Source organism: Pisolithus orientalis, assembly GCF_024613125.1.
Source record: "Pisolithus orientalis strain OTSU chromosome Unknown F5J12scaffold_2, whole genome shotgun sequence".
Taxonomy (NCBI): Eukaryota; Fungi; Basidiomycota; class Agaricomycetes; order Boletales; family Pisolithaceae; genus Pisolithus; species Pisolithus orientalis.
In genome coordinates, this window is record NW_026260783.1 from 1,772,364 (window position 1) to 1,794,359 (window position 21,996).

Genomic DNA, 21,996 nt, shown 5'->3' on the forward strand with positions numbered 1-21,996 from the left:
GGGGGTAGGGAGGCAACAAAGGCTATACCAGCTGGTGCAATCAATGCGCAGCAAGGGGCCTGACACTGGAGCTATAGTACAACATGTAAGCAACATAAATGAGTCACAAAGCCACAAAGTAAACAAGTTGTCCATCAGAGAGGGCAGTGGAATACCGGATCACAGTGGCAATGCAGTCTCAACAGGTATTGGAAATACCTTGACAGCAGGAGATCTGAACATTCCCTGGAGCATTCAAGCCCCTAGGATAGCGACAATTACGAGGGACACAATGAGGCACGTGATGCACATGACTGCGAGAAGTCGAAAAAGGAAAGACCCCTGACGGAAGTGTAACACTGGGTCTGGGAAGTCTGGTTCATCCTCCAGATCATTTTCATCTGGATTATCATCACTGGGCCCATCATCACTGGGACTGTTGCCAGGGTCATTGTCATCAGGATTGTTGTCATCATCATCACCCAGCCCATCATTGCTGGGGTCATCCTCAGGGATGGGAGCAGTGGGATAATGAGGGGTAGGGGTATTAGATGTTTGGGCTGAAAAGCCCCTGAAAGGATGAACAGGATCTGGAGAGTGCCTAGTGGTGCCCAAGGCAGCTAGTGCTGTCTTTTGGTGGGTTCCACTGGCTGAGGCAGAGTTGGGGTTGGTGGCAGAATGACCACAAGGAGGTTGGAAATGAGTCTTAGCTGCCATGATATGCTAGACCCACACAAGTGGCAAGTCTGAAATACTGTCAAGTTTGTGGTGTCCAGGTTGAGGCTGGACTGGAGACTGAAGAGGGTGTGAGGCCAAGGGGTCAGGATCAGGAGGAGGGTCAAAGATACAGGGGGCATGGCAGAGGTTGATCTTGGTGTAGACTTTAGTGCAGCTTGGAGAGTCAAGTAGGTTGGAGATGAGCAGCAGCAGATAGCAATCTTTTTTCATGATTTTGTTGAGTCCTGTCATGGTTGTGCATTCATCCTAAGTCCTCACTCACTCCACACCCCTTTCCACCAGTCATTCACTCACTCTGCACTAACTCTGCCCAACTTCTGTTGGTTATGAGCCATCTCCACTCCAGCTGCCATCAGACTTGTACTGCTCTCCTACCAGACTGAACAGACCATTCTCTGAGGAGTCATGTGACTACCTTTGGACTCCTCCCTGACAGCTTGCAGTCAGGTACTCTGCAGTGCACACACCACATGGTCCAGCACCTGGACTGTTTCCTTTTCTGGATGTTCTATGTTACCCATTCATATGTCCTCCATCTACCCTTCATTTGTCATCTAGGAAGTTTTACTTGAAAACTGCTGGGTCTCCATATGTCAGTTCTGATTCCAGTTACTGTACCTCTGTGGTAGTATAAAAGCATGTATCATACTCCATCGTTCCTCAGTACAAATATTGACTTAGTTCCTACTCCCTCTGTCTCCATCTTCTGCCTGTCAGAGTTACCTCTGACTGTCCATCTGTACTCCCCCTCTGAAATATGAGGGCTGAGATTGTGCAAGGGGGTAGCACACAAGCTAAACCTGATGCCCTCACTTTGCTCTGCCCTTACCTCAGCAGATTTTGTTCCTGCCAATGCTCCACCAGTTGGAGTTCTGCTCTTTCCATTGGACTTGCTTCTGAACCTCTCCCCAGACCTCATCCAGTGTTGGAGTTGGTCGGAGTAGGCCCAGACTTGACAGTATATTTGTACTTGCACTTGTATGATCTTGTTTTCTGTCTTCCAAAAAACTTACACCATTATGAGAACTCAAGCTCAATCCCAAAGAGAGGTTGCTGAGAACCTCACTGTTGCACTAGCTAATCTGCATTGACTCCCTTCTGTCATTGAACAGTTCCAATCATTCTCCACTTGACGCTGTTCTCACACTGAAGGTGAAAGTGCTTTGCAAGCTGGTTGCTCCGACCTCCACCCAACCACTTTCCATACTCCATCTCCTCAAAACCAAGATGATGGACCCAACCCTGATGACCCTGATGGTGATCCCAATGGTGGGGGCAGCAGTGACAGGGATATCCCTGAAGACCTGGCTGAGCCACTGGAGGATCCCCTTGTGGCTCTTGCTAGAGCTGTCCATGCACTTGCATGGTCTAGTTCATGCACTGGGGACTCCACTCTGAAAACCAAAGTCTGTGAGCCTGACACTTTTGATGGCTCTGACCCTAAGAAACTCCATGAGTTCCTTGTACAATGTGAGCTGAACTTCCAGGACCACCCCCATGCATTCTGCTCCGACAGAGCAAAGGTTACCTTCGCTCAGTCTTATCTTAAGGGTATGGCCCTGGCTTGGTTCAAGCCAGACCTACTAAACCCTGACAATTATGACTGCCTGCTCTGGATGGACAACTATCATGAGTTCTTACAAGAGCTCACAACTAATTTTGGTCCACATGATGCCATAGTGGATGCCATCCAGCAACTCAAGAACCTTACTATGAAGGATGGCTCTCGAATTACCAAATATGTCATGGAGTTCAATTGCTGGGCTTCACAGGTCAAGGACTACAGTGTCAGTGCACTCTGCCACTGCTTTTATAGTGGACTTCCAGACCACATCAAGGATGAGATCACTCACATAGGAAAACCTTCTACCCTTGCACAACTCCACAAACTCACTCAGACCATTGATGCATGCTACTGGGAGCATAAAGCAGAGATCTCATGCACCACCAAGTCCACCACTGACAAGTTGCAGCCTTCCAGCTCCAACAACAAGTCTAAATTGTCATCCTCTGCCTCTGCTCCGAGGTCCAATGCCAAGGGCAAGGGCAAGCAGAAAGATCCACCCAAGTCTGACATGTCCAAGTCTGATATTGCCCATCTTCTGGGCAAGGATGGCAAACTCACCTCCACTGAACGCCAGTGTAGGATGAAGAACAACCTCTGCCTCTTCTGTGGTGAGGCTGGCCACTCCACTAAGGACTGTCCCAAGTCTACCTCTCATGCAGCCAAAGCCCATGCAGCTATGGATGGAACTCCGCCTCCTCTGCCTGTGGAGAAGGCAGAGCCAAAAAATTAGTCCACTCCTCCAGGGAGCTTGCACAGCCTGGAGGAAGCATTGATCCCAACTGTGCATGACCAGACATCTGACTCAATGTGTCCGCTCTCTCTAGTCCCAATTCATTACTTCCATCTGTAACTCTTCTTGATCACTCTGTTGATACTGTTTCTGCATTGATTGACGCTGGCTCTTCTCATTGTTTTGTAGACCCATCCATAATCAAAAAATATGCTGTTCCTGTTTCCTCCATCTCTCTGCCAATTCTGCTCCACTTGTTTGATGGTAGTACAAATGCTGTCATTTCCCAAGAAGTAGATCTTTCCCTCCACTTTCCTTCTGGCAATGTCAACTCTGTTTTATTTTATGTTACTCCATTGGATTCTTCATGTTCACTGGTATCAGGACACAACTGGCTCACCCACTTCAATCTGTCAATTGACTGGGTACTGGGCAGTATATTGTTCAAACCATCATTACAGGGAATGCCAACACCCCAGGTGCCTTTGTCACCTTCTGCCATGACCTCCACTCTGGATCTGACACCCCCCACTCCATCTGCAGTTCTGTCTGCACCTCTGACAGACTTGCCACTCTCTGCTCTGCTCATCTCACTCATCAATGCTGCTGTGTATGTCAGAGCCTGTGCTCTCCCTGGCTCTAGACAGTTCCACTTGCAGCTCTCTGCTGATGATGTAAAGCTTTGTGTGTCCTCTGCTTCCTCTCTGCCTCCTGACCTCTCCTTGGTCCCTCCTGAGTATCACAAGTTTGCTGACATCTTTAGTAAAGACAAGGCTACTGAACTTCTGCCACACCACTCGTTCAATCTCAAGATCAACCTCAAGGAAGGAGCTTCTCCACCCATTGGCATGATCTACTCTCTGTCTCTGCCAGAGCTTGAAGCTCTCTGCACCTTCATTGATGAGCACCTTGGCTACAGTTTCATCAAGCAATCCACCTCCACTCATGGTGCCCCTGTCCTCTTCATCAAGAAGAAGGATGGTTCACTCTGCCTCTGTGTAGACTATCAAGGACTCAATAAAATCATGAAAAAAGATCACTATCCACTGCCACTCATCTCTGACCTACTTGACTCCCCTCATATTTCAGAGGGGGAGTACAGACAGACAGTTGGAGGTGACTCCAACAGGCAGAAGACAGAGACAGAGGGACTAGGAACTAAGTCAATATTTGTACTGAGGAATGATGGAGTATGATACATGCTTTTATACTACCACAGAGGTACAGTAACTGGAATCAGAACTGACATATGGAGACCCAGCAATTTTCAAGTAAAACTTCCTAGATGACAAATGAAGGGTAGATGGAGGACATATGAACAGGTAACATAGAACATCCAGAAAAGGAAACAGTCCAGGCACTGGACCATGTGGTGTGTGCACTGCAGAGTACCTGACTGTGAGCTGTCAGGGAGGAGTCCAAAGGTAGTCACATGACTCCTCAGAGAACAGTCCATTCAGTCCAGTAGGAGAGCAGTACAAGTCCAACAGCAGCTGGAGCAGAGATGGCTTGTAACTGACAGAAGTTGGGTGGAGTTGGTGCAGAGTGAGTGAATGACCGGTGGAAAGGGGTGTGGAGTGAGTGAGGACATAGGATGAACACATGACCATGACAGTGCCCTCCCCCCCCCCCCCTAGGGCCTGAACCCCTGAAGGCCACATGTACAAGATGAGATCCACATGAGTCGATCATTTGAAACCATTTTGACACCTTGAGGATAATGGCTTTAGCCACAGTGGAGCTCTGTCAGAGTCTGAAGAACTGCTTAAAAACATGTGTTAGGGTACCAAACCTTTGTCCTTTCTCCCCATCATCATGTCCTCCCAGCACCAGAGCAAAACCCCCCAGCCAACCCCCAGTCATGTCTGTGACTACTCCCAAGTTGTGGACAATGAACTGGTCATCCTTACCAATGACTCCACTGACACTGAGCAGGAGAAGTCCACAGAGAAGGCATGCTTATGAGAGGAGACTGAGTGGAGAGAGAGAGAGAGCACAAGGCAGAGTGCAAGGCCAAGTGTGAGGAGGCCAAAAGGTGGAAGGTGGAGGAGGAAGAGGAGGCCTGAAGGAAGAAGGAGGCAGAGAAGGAGGCAGAAAAGCAGAGGCAGAGGGCCTCTGAGGAGAGGGCCCAGGCCAGACAGGATGAGGCTGCACAAAGGTGAGTGGCAGAGCACTATGAGTCAGGTGGAGCTGACTTGCAGCTCTACCTTTGTTAGACTATGTGGCATGGTGTACGACATCAACACCACCCAGAGGGTCCCTGGGACCTCTGTGGTGGTCACTGCGACCAGGCAGCCCCCCTGTACTCGCTGTGTAGTGAGTCTGACAGCAGGGCAGTGTGAGCTGGGACAAGGCAAGACCAGGGCCTGCATGCCCTGCCAAAACAAGAAAAAGGTGTGTAGTTGGACGAAAGAGGACATGGTGGCAGAGCCCTCACAGAAGAGGGTGGGGACAGGAAGTTCCTGAGGGGAGAAGAAGAGGTCGTGAGGGAAGGGGAAGGAGAGAGCAACAGAGACAGAGGAAGCAGATGATGAACAGGAGGTAGGCAGTGTGGATGAGGAGGAGCCAGAGACACCACACAAGGGACCCTCAGGAGCAGGGGCCACTTCCTGGTGGGCAGAGTGGGAGTGGGAGTAGCTGCTGCAGGCTGCAGAGAGGTACATGGAGGTGCATAAGAAGGCTGCAACAGCCTTTGAGAGGATGGCAAGAGCAGCAGAGCGGATGGCAGAGGCCATGGAGGGGACAGCCAATGAGTGGGGGCTGTACTGTGAGTGGGCAGAATGGGTGGAGATGAGGAGGAGGGAGGACATGTGTGAGGCCAAGATGGCCGAGTTCAAGTGTGCAGGAGGAGGATGGAAGAGGCCTCAGTTGGAGGCACCAGAGGACAGGGATGAAGGTGCAGAGGGGGAAAATGAGGAAGAGGAAGATGTCAGAAGAGAGCCAGAAGGCGGAGAAGGACAGGAGGGTGGTGGAGAGCAAGCAATGGAAGAGTAGAGTAGACTTCTTTTTTTTTTTCTTCTTTTTTTCTTTTTTTTCTTTTTTGTATATTTTGTACTACTATGAAATAGACCTGTGACCTTGTTCATGATTCTGAGAAGTGAAATGGATAAGTGGAGAAAATTCTAAAGTACTTAAGGTAGTTCAATAAGGGGCAGAGCCAGCCAATGGAGGAGGGTTATGTGGGCAGAGTACTATGGTGGAGGTTGATACAGGCCAGGTTTGTGTGGACAGCATTCATGGAAAGCAGAGACTATGTCAGAAGTGTGGTCCAGCTCAGTTGCAAGCAACCAAGAGGTTTCCTCATCAGTGTTCTCATAACCAGCCCAGCAGACTAGATACAAGAGTTGACAGTGGCAGCAATGGTGGTCCACCTTAGAGTCAAGTATCTCTGACACTTTGTACTCAAGGTTGCCATTGACATCTACTGGTGGAGGTGGAGGTTGTTGTCAGTTTGGGAAAGGGTTAGCTGCTGCAGCTTCCAGTTGTGAGACATGGAAGACTGGTGTGAGTCAAAGTGTGGTTCAGTGGTGAAAACCAACCAAAACCAACACAAAAGACAATGAAAGCGAGTGGTGGTGTGCCTATGTGGTACCTAGATGGTAGAACCTGTTCTTTGGGAGGGTTTTTGCAAGCTACAACACTCAAAGATGAGTGCTGAGGGTTGGGGGTGCTCCTGACGAAGAGGGAGCAAGAATGTGATAGAAAGCGATAGGGTAGACTGCTGTCAGCCTACAGAAGGATGGATGGTGACTTAACTCAATGTCCTAAGCTGCACTGAGCTCAGGGAGGGCTTGGAGCAAAGTATATGGATGATAGATGATGACAAGCAAAGTAGATGATAGCTAGACCCTTAATAAAGTCTCAACTATTGAAGCTGATGAATGATTTACTGAGAGATGATAAATTGCGAGCAAGAGGGGCTCTCTGATGTCTTTTTTTTTTTTTGCTACCTAAGTACAGTGACTTATATACAGTACAGGGGCGTTGCCTATGGAAAACAAGGTGCAAACACTTGGTAAGTGATTGGTAACTGATGAGTAACGAATGTAAGTGATGGGTAATTGTCTTGGAAAGCATTGGTAAGGATAAGTAAGCCAAAAAGTGAAGAATCAGTAAGCAAAGTCAAAAGATTGGTAAGTATTGGCAATAGGTAAGTCAAAGACAGTCAGAATGTCACAGTATGAGTCAAGCAATGTCAGGAACTGGGAAAGTGCACTGGAATCACATCAGGGGGAGGCTGTGCATGTCACATCTCGAAGAGATCGCTTCTAGGCCAAAGTGGGATGACAGAGAGGCAGCGCTGATCTGATGCCGATATAGTACATCCAAAAGCAGACAGGGTGAGTCAGATGTCAACAGGGGTCAAGCTTTGGGGGTCTGTGGGGTGACAGGAGCATAGGGGATCACAACTTTCCCCCCCAAACCATCCTCTCAGTGAAGCAAATAAAGACTTCATGAATGAGGCTCTGTTGGAAGAGAGGATGAAGGGGGAGTGTCTTCCACTGTTTCTTGCAACAAGGAGGCAAGATGTGCATCATACTTGTCATGGATGTGATCAGGGAGAGTGGAGAACAGTAGATTATACTGTAGCTGTTGCAATTTTGGAAGAATGATGAACAAGACTGGTATGAAGATGTTGCAGGGGGCAGGGAGGGAGGATCCATATGCCTCTTGGACCAGAGAGACTGAAACAACCACATAAGACCTTTCCAAGTGAATGACAGACCTGAGGCGACCAAAGAACATCCTCCTGGAGGTCATACTGACAAAAAGAACATGCTGTCCAAGCTGGATGGGCTGAGAGGGGGCAGATGAGGGTGGGATGTACCAGGATGCTTCAGGACAGAAGCTGGTAGGAACTCCTAGTAGATATATGTAGCCATGGTCCCTAGCAAAGGGGACAAGCAAAATGACTGATGTGGAGGCAGCCATATCAGAAGAATTAGCAAAATGAGCATCTTTTGGAGGGAGTGCTGTAGAAACATGTGGAGTGCACAAATCCTTTCCAATCTTGGAAGGTAGGATCGCATGGCTGAGCACTACAAGCGAGTGTGGGAATGGTTTCGGTGTCTGCAGAATTGGTGGAGATACGTCAAAAACCGGAATGCCATACACAGGCACTTAAGAATTTTATTGGCACTTAACTTGCCTCCTCCTTTTTCTTTGGCATTGACAACCTGTTCTTGTGTGAGGGATGACTGCCGACATTGCTGGCTGTCCTTCTTTGCATGAGGGCTATGGTCTTCACCTCCATTTATCAGCTACATCCATGTCCACCTCACCAAACACCTTTGGTGTGTGACACTGGATGTACCAAGTGCATAGAATCAGGGAGCTTAAGGGTGACAGAGTGTGTACCTGGCCTGGCCAAGATGGTGAATGGACCTAAGTACTTTTCAGAGAGTTTTTCTGAAGGATGAGTGGAGTGGAAGTATTTGGCTTTGATGTAGGCCTGTTCTCCAACCTTAAACCCAGGCAGAGGTATGTGTCTGGCATCTGCTGGACCCTGGTAGCACTGCTGAGTGGCAGACATTTCAGAGCAGAGGAAGCCATGAAGGGTGGAGAGCTCAACAACATAGTCATGAGCCCTTGGAGAGGTGAAGTCTTGGTCAGGGACCACAGACAGGTTTGGGTGGTATCCTTTGTTAGTGAAGAAGGGAGAAACTCCAGTAGTCGCACTTGGTGCATTGTTGAAAGCAAACTCTGCTAGAGGTAACAGCTCAGCCCAGTTGTCTTGTTGGTAGTTGCAGTAGACACAAAGGTACTGCTTGAGGGTCTGGTTTGTTCACTTGGTCTGGCCATTGCCTTCTGGGTGGTAACCCAAAGTGAAGTGAAGGTGCATATCAAAGGCCTTTCCTAGAGAGCAGAAGAAGTGTGAGACAAACTCAGGACCTCTGTCAGAGGTGACATTAGCTGGCACTCCATGCTTGGAGAAGACATGGGTGAGGAAGAGCCTAGTGAGTTCAGTGGAGGTGACAGAGTCATGGGTGGGGATGAACACTGCTTGCTTTGAGAGGCAGTCCACTACCATGAGGATGGCAGAGTAGCCATTGGAGTTGGGGAGGTGTTCAACAAAGTCCATGGAGATGGAGTTCCAAGGTCTCTCTGGGACAGGGAGTTGCTTCAGTAGACCATAAGGGTGGTGACACAGAGTTTTGCTCTGTCCACAGGTGGTGCAGGACCTGACATATTCTTTCACATTGGAGTGGAGGTTAGGCCACACATAGTCCCTGTGGATGAGTTCTAGGGTGCGGTTTTGCCTGAAATGGCCTGCTAGAGGATGGTCATGCTTGAACCGAAGCACTTGAAGGCGGAGGTCATCAATGTCAGTGACAAAGATGCGACTGTCAAGGTGGAGTAGACCATCGGAGTCCAGGGACTACTGAGGCTTAGTCAGGGTTAGAAGATGGCTGGCAGAGACAGGGTTGGACGGTAGGGTGGAGATGATGTCAGAATGCAAGCACTCAACATCAAAGACCATGGTGGTGTGGAGCATGGGTGCCATGAGGGTAGTGGTATGGAGGGACAATGCAAGTTGCTCCTGTGTAAACATAGGGTGGAGATTGTGAGGATTTACCTGCATGTAGTCCCTATCCCCCCCTTTTGGGTAGATGTCCCAATGTCTGCATCAGGTTTGGCTCCCAGGCGGCCAGGTCAGAAGCAGATGGAAAGGTTAAACTGTGAAAGGTACTCCAACCAGCAGGCCTGTCAATGAGTGAGGACCTTAGAGGTGGAGAAATACTCAAGGTTTTTGTGGTCCATCACCATGTTGACAGGTAAGGCAGAACCTTCTAGGTAATGCTGCCAATGGTGGAAAGCCTCAAAGATAGCCAACAGCTCCTTGTTGTGGGTATCATAGTTGAGTTCTGGTGTGGCCATGGTGTGGGAGTAGAAAGTGACTGGGTGGAGTTCACCATTGGAGCAGGTGATCGACAAAATGCCAGCAATGGCATAGTCAGAGGCATCAGTTTCAACTGTAAGTGGAGTGTCAGGAACCCAGTGTGTGAGGACAGGAGTGGAGCTGAAGGCATCCTTCAGGCGGAGGAAGGCGGAGTGACACTCCTTGGAAAAGTTCCAAGGAGCACCCTTTTGTGTGAGGTGAGTGAGCAGAATGACAATGTCAGAGTAGTTGTTAATGACTCATCTGTAGAAGTTTGCAAAGCCAAGGACAGACTGGATGTCTTGCACCTTCCATGGCTCAGGCCAGTCACAGACCACCTGAACCTTCTCAGCAGACATGGTGAGACCAGAGGGAGAAAGAACATAACCAAGGTACTCGATGGAGTCAGAGTGAAACTTGCACTTCTCTGGCTTGGCATAAAGACCATGCTTTTGAAGGCAGCAGAGTACCTCTTTTACATGTTCATGGTGCAACTCCATGTCCTGCAAATAAACTAGGATGTCATTGAGGTATACCATGATGCAGACATTGAGCACGTCTGCAAAGATGCTATTAATGAATCACTGGAAAGCTGCAGGCACGTTAGTCAGACTGAATGGCATTACCCACCACTCATAAGAACCATAATGAGTGTGGAAAGCCATTTTCCATTCATCTCCATCTGCAATGCGGACCAGATGATAGGCATGGTGGAGGTCAATCTTGGTATAGACTTTAGCACAGCTTGGGACCAAGGAGAGGTCAGGAGGCAGAGAAGAAGCAGAGGATGCACAAAGCTTCACATCATCAGTGGAGAGCTGCAGGCAGAGCTGTCTAGAGCCAGGGAGTGCACAGGCTCTGACATATGCAGCAGCACTGATGAGTGAGATGAGCAGAGCAGAGCACAATGAGTCTGTCAGAGGTGCAGTTGGAGCTGCAGATGGAGCAGAGGGTCTTGGATCTGGAGCAGAGGTCACAGCAGAAGGTGACAAAGGCACCTGGGGTGTCAGCATTCCCTGTAATGATGGTTTGAACAATATACTGCCCAGTACCCAGTCAATTGATGGATTGAAGTGGGTGAGCCAGTTGTGTCCTAATACCAGTGAACATGAAGAATCCAATGGAGTAACATAGAACAAAATGGAGTTGACATCACCAGAAGGAAAGTGGAGGGAAAGATCTACTTCTTGGGAAATGACAGCATTAGCATTTGTACTACCATCAAACAAGTGGAGTGGAATTGGTGGAGAAATGGAGGAAACAGGAACAGCATATTTTTTGATTATGGATGGGTCTACAAAACAATGAGAAGAGCCAGAATCAATCAATGCAGAAACAGTATCAACAGAATAATCAAGAAGAGTTACAGATGGAAGTAAAGAATTGGGACTAGAGGGAGCAGACACATTGAGTCAGATGTCTGGTCATGCACAGTTGGGATCAATGCTTCCTCCAGGCTGTGTGAGCTCCCTGGAGGAGTGGACTAATTTTTTGGCTCTGCCTTCTCCACAGGTGGAGGAGGCAGAGTTCCAGCCATAGCTGCACAGGTTTTGGCTGTGCAAGAGGTAGACTTGGGACAGTCCTTGGCAGAGTGGCCAGCCTCACCACAGAAGAGGCAGAGGTTGTTTTTCATCCTGCACTGTTGTTCAGCAGAGGTGAGTTTGCCATCCTTGCCCAGAAGATGGGCAATATTGGACTTGGATGTGTCAGACTTGGGCAGGTCTTTCTGTTTGCCCTTGCCCTTGGCATTGGACCTTGGAGTGGAGGTGGAGGATGACAATTTAGGCTTGTTGTCAGAGTTGGAGGACTGCAACTTGTTGGTGGTGGACTTGGTGGTGCACAAGACCTCTGCTTTATGCTCCCAGTAGTGTGCATCAATGGTCTGAGCGAGTTCACAGAGTTGTGCAAGGGTAGAACGTTTTCTGACACAAGTGATCTCATCCTTGATGTGGTCTGGAAGTCTGCTATAAAAGCAGTGGTGGAGTGCACTGACACTGCAGTCTTTGACCTGCAAAGCCCAGCAATTGACCTCCACAACATATTTAGTAATTCTAGAGCCATCCTTCATAGTAAGGTTCTTGAGTTGTTGGACAGCATCTGTGACGGCATCATGCAGACCAAAATTAGTTGTGAGCTCTTGTAAGAACTCATGATAATTGTCCATCCAGAGTGGATGGTCATAATTGTCAGGGTTTAGTAGGTCTGGCTTGAACCAAGCCAGAGCCATACCCTTAAGATAAGACTGAGTGAAGGTAACCTTCACCCTGTCAGAGCAGAATGTGTGAGGGTGGTCTTGAAAGTTTAGCTTGCATTGTACAAGGAACTTGCAGAGTTTCTTAGGGTTGGAGCCATCAAAGGTGTCAGGCTTGTGGACTTTAGTTTTTGGAGTGGAGTCCCCAGTGCACAAACTGGACCATGCAAGCACATGGACAGCTCTAGCAAGAGCTATGAGGGGATCCTCTGGTGGCTCAGCTGGGTCTTCAGGGATATCCCTGTCACCACTGCCCCCACCATCAGGATCACCATCAGGATAATCAGGGTCAGGGTTGGGTCCATCATCTTGGTTACAAGGAGATGGAGTATGGAAGTTTGTTGGATGGAGGTTGGAGCAACCAGCCTGTGAAGCACTTTTGCCTTCAGTGCAAGAGCAGTGTTGAGCAGAGAAGGATTTGAATTGTTCGACAATGGAAGGGAGTTGAAGTGGATTAGCTAGTGCTGTAGCAAGGTTCTCAGCAACCTCTCTGGGATTGAGCTTGAGTTCTCATAACAGTGTAAGTTTTTTGGGAGACAGAGAATGAGATTGTACAAGTGTGAGTATGAATATACTGTCAAGTCCAGGCCTACTCCAACCAACTCCAATGCTAGACAAGGTCTGGGGAGAGGTTCAGAAGCAAGTCTGACAGAAAGAGCAGAACTCTGACTGGCAGAGTGAAGTGAGGGTGTCAGGTTTAGTTCATGTGCTACCCCCTTGCATGATCTCAGCCCTCATATTTCAGAGGGAGGGTACAGATGGACAGTCAGAGGTAACTCCAACAGTCAGAAGACAGAGACAGAGGGAGTAGGAACTAGGTTGATATTTGTACTGAAGAACAGCAGAGTATGATACATGCTTTTATACTACTATGGAGGTGCAGTAATCAGAATCAGAACTCACATACAGAGACTCATAAAATTTCAAGTAAAACTTGCTAGATGATGAATGAAGGGTAGATGGAGGACACACAAATGGGTAACACAGAACATCCCAAAGAGGAAACAGTCCAGGCACTGGACCATGCAGTGTGCACACTGTGGAGTACCTGATCACACACTGTCAGGGAGAAGTCTGAAGGGTAGTCACATGACTCCTCAGAGAACAGCCCACATGGTCTGGTAGGAGAGCAGTACAAGTCCAACAGCAGTCAGAGTGGAGATGACTTGTAAACATCAGGGGATGGGCAGAGTTGGTGCAGAGTGAGCAAATGACTGGCAGAAAAGGGGTGCAGAGTGAGTGAGGACCTAGGACGAATGCACAATCATGACACATGTAGTGTCCATGGCTTGCCAACCTGACAGACTTTGTCCTTGATCTGGTCTGGGAGCCCAGAGTAGAAGTGATGGCACAGCACACCATCTCTGTAGCCCCAGACTTGTGAAGCAAGCCAGTTGAAGTTGACTACATACTTATTAATGTGCTGGTTGCCTTTCATATGCAAATGGTCAAGCTGACTTTTGGCATCAGTGACTGGGTCATGAGGGCCAAAGGTGGTGTATACCTCTAGGACAAACTCCCTCCAGGAGTCCATCCAGAGAGGCCAGTAATTGGGGTCCCTGACCCCAAGCAAGTCCAGCTCAAACCATTCAAGAGCCATGCCCTTGAGGTAAGACTGTGCAGATATGACCTTAGCATGGCTGGTCTTGGAAGTTGAGCTCACACTGAATGAGAAAAGCATGAAGCTTCTTGGGATCAGTACCATCAAAGGTATCTGGCTCACACAACTTGGTCCTGCTTGAAGACTCAGGGCTGGAGCAGGCATTGCAGGCAAGTAGCTTGATTGCTTCTGTGAGGTTGTCAAGGACTGTAATCATGGGCTCAGCATCTGGATCTGGGAAGTCTGGTTTGTCCTCTGGATCATTCTCATCCAGATTGTCATCACTGGGCCCATCATCACTGGGGCTATTGCCAGGGTCATCATCATAGGGTTGTTGTTGTCACTGTCATCTGGCCCACCATCCCCAGGATCATCATCATCAGGGATGGGGGTGGTGGGGCAACATTGGGTGGGAGTGTTGAAAGTCCAGGCTGAAAAGCCCCTGAAAGGACTAATGGGGTTGGGAGAGTGCCTAGTGGTACTTAAGGCAGCTAGTGCTGCCTTGGGGCAAGTCCCACTGGCTGAAGCTGATTCAGGGTTGGTGGCAGAATGGCCATGGGGAGGTTAAAAACAAGTTTTAGTAGCCATGATCTATTAGACCCACACAAGTGGTGAGTCTGAAATACTGTCAAGTTCATGATGTCCAGGTTTGAGGCCAGACCAGAGACCCAAGTGGGTGTGAGGCTGAGGGGTCAGGATCAGGGGGGAAGGCAGAGATACAGAGGGTGGACTGGCTGGACTTAGCAACTGAGGACACAGTGCTATTCCCTTGCATGGGTTTCAGTCCAAGTCTGAGGCTGAGGTGGGGTTATCAGAGTAAACTTAGTTGATTTCAGACTGAAGAGTACAAGCGAAGTATCTATGGGTTTATATACTAGAGACATACTATAGTACAGAGACCAGTAATACTGGTCTCACAAGGATTGCTAAGGTGATTGGTAAGAACAGTATTAGTAATGTATGACCAAGGTGACTGGAGACTGGGACAGGGTGGACTGGGGATGAGACTGGGCAAGGCTTCAACCAAAATGACATGCACTGCAAGGCAGTGCTTATCACACTAGACCTACTGGGGGTAAGGGGTTGGTGAGGCCAAGGCCAGACTGGATGATTGCAAGGCCAAGTCCAGCCAGGGTCAAGGCATGGTCATGACATAGTCACCTGGACTTAGCCCCTGTCATCCAGTCTTGAAGCCCAGTGTGGGGAGCAGGTATATGCTACCTAGCAAGAGGGTGTGGGCTCCAGCCTAGGGATAGGGTGAGTTCAACCCAAGGGGAGTCACTCTAGCTGTAGGAGGGTGGTAGGAGTGAATGTGACTGAGTCACACAAGTTGCTTGACCTGTAAACAAAAGTGCAATGGATTAAGGAGTGCACAAGCCTTGAGTCAGCTTAGGGACTGTTGGAACTATGCCTGTGACTCAGAAATAGGCAGGGGAAAGTGAAGGGATCATGTTGATACCATTATTCTGCTCACTCTCTCTGTTTCTAACTTGGGGGCTTCAAAGTTGTTATTTTTCTGTTGACAATGACAGGTATAAGTGTAGCTACATGCAGAGTATGTAACTACAAAGTAAGTGACATCAAAGGTGAAAAGATTGACAAGAAATGATGGGAATTGGGTGAGATCAACATAATAATGGCCATGAGGCCAGAATAGCATCAGCAATCAAAAGAGAGACTAATGTAAATGAAGCAAAAGGGATCCAAATGGAAGCAAATGAAAAGACAATGAGAGCAACAGCAACATGCTTACATAACTGACAGTGTGGACCCAAAGAGTGCAAGTGAGTGAGCACAGGTGGCCAGAACCCTGTCAAGCATCAGACTTTGTCACAACGGCTAGGGAGAGTGTTAGGAGGCAATGTGATGATGGGGAAAGTGAGTCAATAGAAGAGGACATAGTACTGGGTGACCTAGAGCACAGAGGGTGTCAAAGTTGCTTGAGAGGGGTCACATTTGTGTTGCTTTTCTTGCAAAGCCTATAGACACTTAGTAGACTCCCTATCAACACTACACTCATGCTCCTACAGTGTCTTGTACATAGACACAGCACCTCTCAGCTGGGCTTGGTTTTGATCACAAACATCCCAAATTAAAATTTTGATAGTAAACATGGTCTAATTAGTGTAAACCTGCATTTTGAAAAAATGCCCCTGATTACATAATCATTCACTTTTGGGGGGAAGAACCAAACAGTTAGACTGCAACACAATGCCACCTCCAATGAAGAGACAGAAGCAAGCAAAGCAGCAATGTACTTCTAGGTCAAGGTCCTTCCATAATGGTCTAGTGGAAGACTTACTGGAAATTACTATAGACCCAAACTATCAGCTGGACAGCCAAGATGCCAACTCAGATGATGTAGACTCTTCCACTGTTGGGGTCATGTCATTCAACCTCCTTGATTGTAACACAGAAGATGAGTTGGAGCAATGCTCTGATAAGTCAGACAGTGTTGACCTTGTTCATGTGGGTGGGAAAAGGAAGGGTGGCAATGATGAGGGGATTCTTGAAGAGTTTGAAGCTGAAGATGCCCCAGATTATGCAGATGAATGTGCCCACAAGGCAGTAGTATCTGCACCTCAGTTCTGGGCTGATATCATGAATTCTGTGAGTCTCAAAGCCATCAATCACATACCTTCAAGAATTAATTTGACAATGCTTGAATGCCTCATAGGGCAGCGAGGGCACCAAGCCTGCAAAACAGCCAAAGGCTGCTATTCCCACATACTCTGGAGCAGGAAGAATAACAACTTACCTGCATGAACATGATTTACAACACACTGCATGAAATAACAGTAAAATTACTTCATTCTTTCCATCTAAGCCTAAACAGATCACAAAGACCACACACTGCAGCAGTGCTGCCATGGCCACCCCACAGGCTCCTGAAGTTCCCAAGTCCCCCCCTGAACTGCACAGCAACTCAGACAAAAGCTGCATCTACCAAACCATGCTCCATAGATCCTGTGTTGGCTGCACAGCCAGTGCCCCCCACAGGCAATATACACACTGCTGAGGAACCTGCAGCTGCCTTTTTGGACATGACAGAAGACAACAGTGATGCAATCAAGTCCATCTCTGTTCTTGAAAGCACCAAACAGCTTATTATTGATGCAAAGAAATACAACTCATTTACCTTGTTGTTCTATCTGACTTCTCTTAAACAGTTCATGGAACTCTGGGAAAAGTATAAGCAAAACCCATGAATCAAAACCCTGATGGTCAAAGCCAGTCATGTTGTTGCTGTGTCAGTAGGAAAGGGACCATATGTGGCTCAAAAGATATGCACTTTGTACAGATATGTTGCATGCTATCATGCTCTGCCTCCCACCAACATTGGCAAGCATCATGCACATCCATCACTTTTGAACAATGAACACATTGCACAAGCAGTGCATCAATATCTGACAGTACTCAGTGATGGTGAAGTAAGTTGATCATATACATGACAAATGAACTTCCCTTACATATATTTGTTAGATCATACTGCTCCTGCTCATGAAGCAGGTCAATGACCATATCCTCTGATCACTGGGCCTTGACAGTGGAGGACAGAAAATATCAGAAGATACAGCATGCAGATGGCTGGCAAAACTTGGATATGAATTAAAGGAGGTTAAAAAGGGGATATATGTGGATGGACATGAGCAAGAAGATGTTGTTGCTTACCAGAAAGAATTCTTGATGAAATTGGGAGAAAATGAATGGTACAGTGGTTTGCTTGGCCTTGCAAAGCCATCATTGACAATGCATTAGGTTGTGCCACACATATACAGATGATGGCCCTGAAGCTGTGGAACCTCAGCTTGGACCAGGCAAAAAACTTCACATAACAGTAACACATGATGAAACCATTATCCTTGAAAATGAGCCCTGCCAACATGTCTATTTGCACAATGGAAGGATGCCCTTGTGAAAAAAGGTCCAAGGACATGCAATCCATGTTTCCAACTATATTGTGGAGCACACAGGATGACTGGCACTAACAGAAGAACAGACCCACAAGAACACCACATTGCCTGCAGACCATCAGCTTAAATTCACAGATGCTCATGAAATTATATACCCTGGGAAGAACTATGATGGATTTTGGACAAATGAGAAGCTCATGGAGCAAGTTCATTATACACTTATGATTGCAAACAAGAATTAAACTTACTAGTCTCATTAGGTGAAAAAAACAATACCAATCTTCAAACAGATGTATCCTGATGCTGTGGCTGAGTTCCTCTTTGATCAGTCATCAGCACATGGTGCCTTTGCAAAAGATGCACTGAATGCAAAAGAGATGAATGTTAAACCCAGTGGAAAGCAACAATTGATGCAAAATACCATTATCCCAATGGATAATCCACACCCTGAACTCTGTGGAAAGCCCCAAATGATGGTCTTTCCATCCAACCTCCAACTGAATCATCTGGACTTCAATCTATGTGGCCAGGCAAAAGGGATGCACCATGTTTTGGAGGAATGAGGCTTGATCACTTTGCTGCAAGCAGCAAATGGCAGGAAAGCCATTGGGGAGTGCCAGACCTGCAAACTCTCATGCAAAGCACAGGACCAGCTCCACCATGAGGCACAGGTTGCAGCCAAAGGGGGAGAGGAGTCAGGTGAGAGTTGTCTTGATGTCATGCAGGAGTCCTTGTGGACAGATTGCTGCATGTGACAGATACTTGCAAGTCAGCAGGATTTTAAGGAAGAAAAGCCACTTATCCAGACTATCATTGAGGAGGCAGGCCATGAGTGTTGGTTTTTGCCTAAGTTTCATTGTGAGCTCAATCCCATTGAGATGTACTGGGGATGGACAAAAGTGTGTGAGTGTCAATTGAACAAACACAGTGATAAGTTCCTGAACTAATCAGCCACAACTCCACCACAAGCTTCTGCACTGCAGCTGATGGCACATTTCCAACTGCAAAACACCTCATTCCTGAGATTCTCGATGATTGCCTAGTGAAGACAATCTGTGCATTCTTTGGCAAAAGCTGGCACTACATGGATGCTTACAGGTATGAAACACATCATTGAAATCATCCCTACATACTCAATCTATGTATCAACAGAAAGGGTCTCAATGCAAGACAAGCTGAATTTGTGGTCAAAAAATATAAGTTGCACCACCACTGTGGACCTGCTCTAATGATGAGCATTGGCATGTTGCTTGATTGATCATGCTGTATGGAGTTGGTGGGCTGGCTTGCCAATTCAACTCTGACATCCATATATGGTAACTCTGACTACCTCCACTTCAAGTTCACTTTTGGGGGAGTTCAACCATCTTAAAGTTGGAATTTTGAACTTTCATTCAGATAGCCCCCAAGCCCTAGCATTCTATGTTATATCTGTATAGTTAAAACACTACTCTGAAGATTATTGAAAGTGTAGATACAATTTTGTTATTTACTATTGTTGAGTTGCCTATTTTGAGTGCAAGACACTGTAGTGTAGGGAGATCCCTCTCCCCACACCAGTCACCTGAGGGTAAACCCATACTTCACAGCAAGTTTGATGTGCACAAGCCTGTCCAAGAGCCTGTATCCATCACAGAAGTCACTTATGTCATTGAAATAACTTTGAAGGTCCTCAGAGTGCCCAGAGAAGCTCGGAGCTTTGGGAGAGCCTCAACATGGAATTTTAAGGCCAAGCATGATGTCAGGGGGGAATATGGGTGTGAATACTTGATATGCAAACGTGTGTGAGCAAGAAAATGCGAAAAGGGACCAATGCAACTGCAAAAACAAGACTGAGAGGCAAAACTTGCTAAACTGAGCCTGAAAAAGGCAAAAACAAAGCCAGGAACTGGAAAAATGAGTGTGAGAGGGTTGGGAAAGGGTGCCAGGCTAAGACAGAAGCCCCTCATGGTGGGCTCCAGATGTGAGGAAATATAATGAAAGGATTGAGGATGGAGTAGAAGAATCTGAGAGGGAGTGAGTAAGACCAAAGGGGCTCCTATAGCCTGAGCAAAGGAAAGTTTGGGTAGGGGACTGTCTAGGGCAGTCTGAGGCAGTCTTAAGCTGGTTCTCATCTTTGGGGGTAACTTGTCTATTAATGAAAACTTACAGTATGAACAAACCATAAGTAAGTGCTGACTAAGCATACAAAAAGCGAACTATACTACTCAAGTATAGTACCCACAACAGTAAGTAAAGAAACAATAAAACAAATAAAACAGAAATTAATACCCAATCCCATAGTAAGGAGATCTCTCTCCTTACAGTGATAGGGGGAGCTTTCAGGGGGGTGCAAACTGGTGAGTCAACAGACAGTACAGATGGCACAGGGCTGGGGTTGGGTTGGTCATGTTGACTGGGATTGGGAAGGCCAGTTAGAGCTGGGGTTACAGTTACAGGGGTTGTCAACAGGGTTGGCATTCCTCCTGTAGATGTCCAGAAAGTTAGCCTGCTCAGTACCCAATCAATCAATGGATTGTAGTGGGTGAGCCAGTCATGTCCAAGGACTATCTTACATTCAGAATCCAACAAGGCTAAAAACAGGGTTACTGGGGTGACACTGCTGGTCACAGACTGAACTGAAAGATCTACTGCTTGGGTAATAATGAAACTTGACAACCCATCAAAGAGCTGGAGTTGGATAGGGGGCATGGAGTAAAGGGTAAACAAGTGTTGATTGGCAAATTCTTTATCTATGAAACTATGTGTGGAACCAGAGTCCACCAGAGCATGGAACTAGGGCAAATCATGACTACAACAGAAACATAGGGAGTTAATGAGTTAGGATTAGAAAGAGTGGACATGTTGAGACAAGCCTCCATGAGTGCACAGCCAGAGTCAATGCAGCTCTCAGTCTGTGTGGAGTCTTGAGAGCTGCTACCTATTTTTTTGCCTCAGGGGCAGAGCCCAAGGTTGAGGACAGCACTGCCTCAGAGGTGGCCATAGTGTGAGCTTTGGCTTTCCCAGCTTTCTTGGGACACTTATCTGCAAAATGCCCAGTTCCCCCACAGAACATATAGAAGTTATTGTCTCTGCAGCACTTGTACTCACTCCTCCAGTGTCAGCTTGCTCAAGTCCAGCTTGGGTGAGTTAGAGCCAGTCTGACCAGCTGAGGTGGGTTTGGACAAAGACTGGCTACTGGAGTTGCTATTCCTGGAATTATTGCTGGTCTTGGATTTCTCTTGACCAGGCTTGGACTGGGTGTTGTGGCTGGGGTTGGGAGTTGACTTGTTACCAGAGGACAACCCCTGGTGCTTACTAGACTGCTGAACCTCCACCTTATGTTCCCAGTAGCATGTGTCAATCTCCTGGGCTAGGTGGCAAAGTTCATGGAGAGTTCTGGGTTTGCCAACCTGGCAGACCTCATCTTTGATATAATTGGGGAGACTGGTATAGAAGAAGTGGCACAGAGTGCCATCACTGTATCCCCAGACTTGTGAGGCTAGCTGGTTGAACTCAACTACATACTTGTTGACCCAGTGATTCTCTTTCATCTGGAGGCAGTCTAACTGGCTTTCAGCATCAGCCACCAGGTCATGCAGTCCAAAGGTAGTTTGGAGCTCTATGACAAACTCTTTCCACAGGTCCATCCAGTAAGGCCAGTCCTCTGGGTCTTCAGTCCTGTGTAAGTCTGGTTCAAATCATTTGAGAGCCATCCCTTTCAGGAATGACTGTGTGAAGGTGACCTTGGCTTGGTCACTTTGAAAGGCTTGGGGCCAGTCCCAGAAGTTGAGTTCACATTGGATAAGGAATGCATGCAGCTTCTTTGGGTCTGTCCCATCAAAGGTATCTGGTTTGTGCAGCTTGGTCCTAGAGGACAACTCAGAGCCAGTGCAGGCATTACATGTGAGAAGTTCTATGGCTTTGGCAAGGTTATCAAGCATGGTTACCCCAGGCTTGACATTGTCTTCTGGGAGAGGATCTTTGTCATCATTATCCAGGTCATCTCCCAGCTTGTCATTGCCAGGACCATCACCACTGAGGTCATTACCACTGGGATTATTGTCATCTGGTTCATCCAGGTCCAGTTCATCATCTGGATAGTTGGTGGGTATGGGAGGTTGATTAGGAGTGGGAGTGGTAGATTTGTGGGCTGAGAAGCCCCTGAAATCATTGACTTCACCAGGTGACCTTCTGGCTGTCCCTAAGGACACCAGGGCAGTGGCACAGCACAAGTCAATGGCTGAAGTGGATTCTGGGTTCATGGTAGCATGTACCTGAGCTGCTTGGGTTTGAGTCTGGGTAGGCATGCTGAAGGTGTATTGCTGAGGTTTAGACTGAAGGGTAGTGGCCCACAC

At 47.5% G+C, this 21,996-nt stretch overlaps 1 protein-coding gene across 1 annotated transcript; it reads left to right on the forward strand.

Moving 5' to 3' along the window:
• Positions 1 to 15,956: 15,956 nt before the first annotated feature.
• On the forward strand, positions 15,957 to 17,276 carry F5J12DRAFT_779417 (uncharacterized protein; the record flags this gene model as incomplete). The annotated part of the gene is made up of 5 exons (XM_051742380.1): positions 15,957 to 15,999; positions 16,063 to 16,355; positions 16,676 to 16,935; positions 17,047 to 17,176; positions 17,229 to 17,276. 5 exons carry the CDS (start codon positions 15,957 to 15,959, stop codon positions 17,274 to 17,276), a joined length of 774 nt encoding a protein of 257 aa, XP_051605074.1.
• Between the last annotated feature and the right edge of the window lie 4,720 nt (positions 17,277 to 21,996).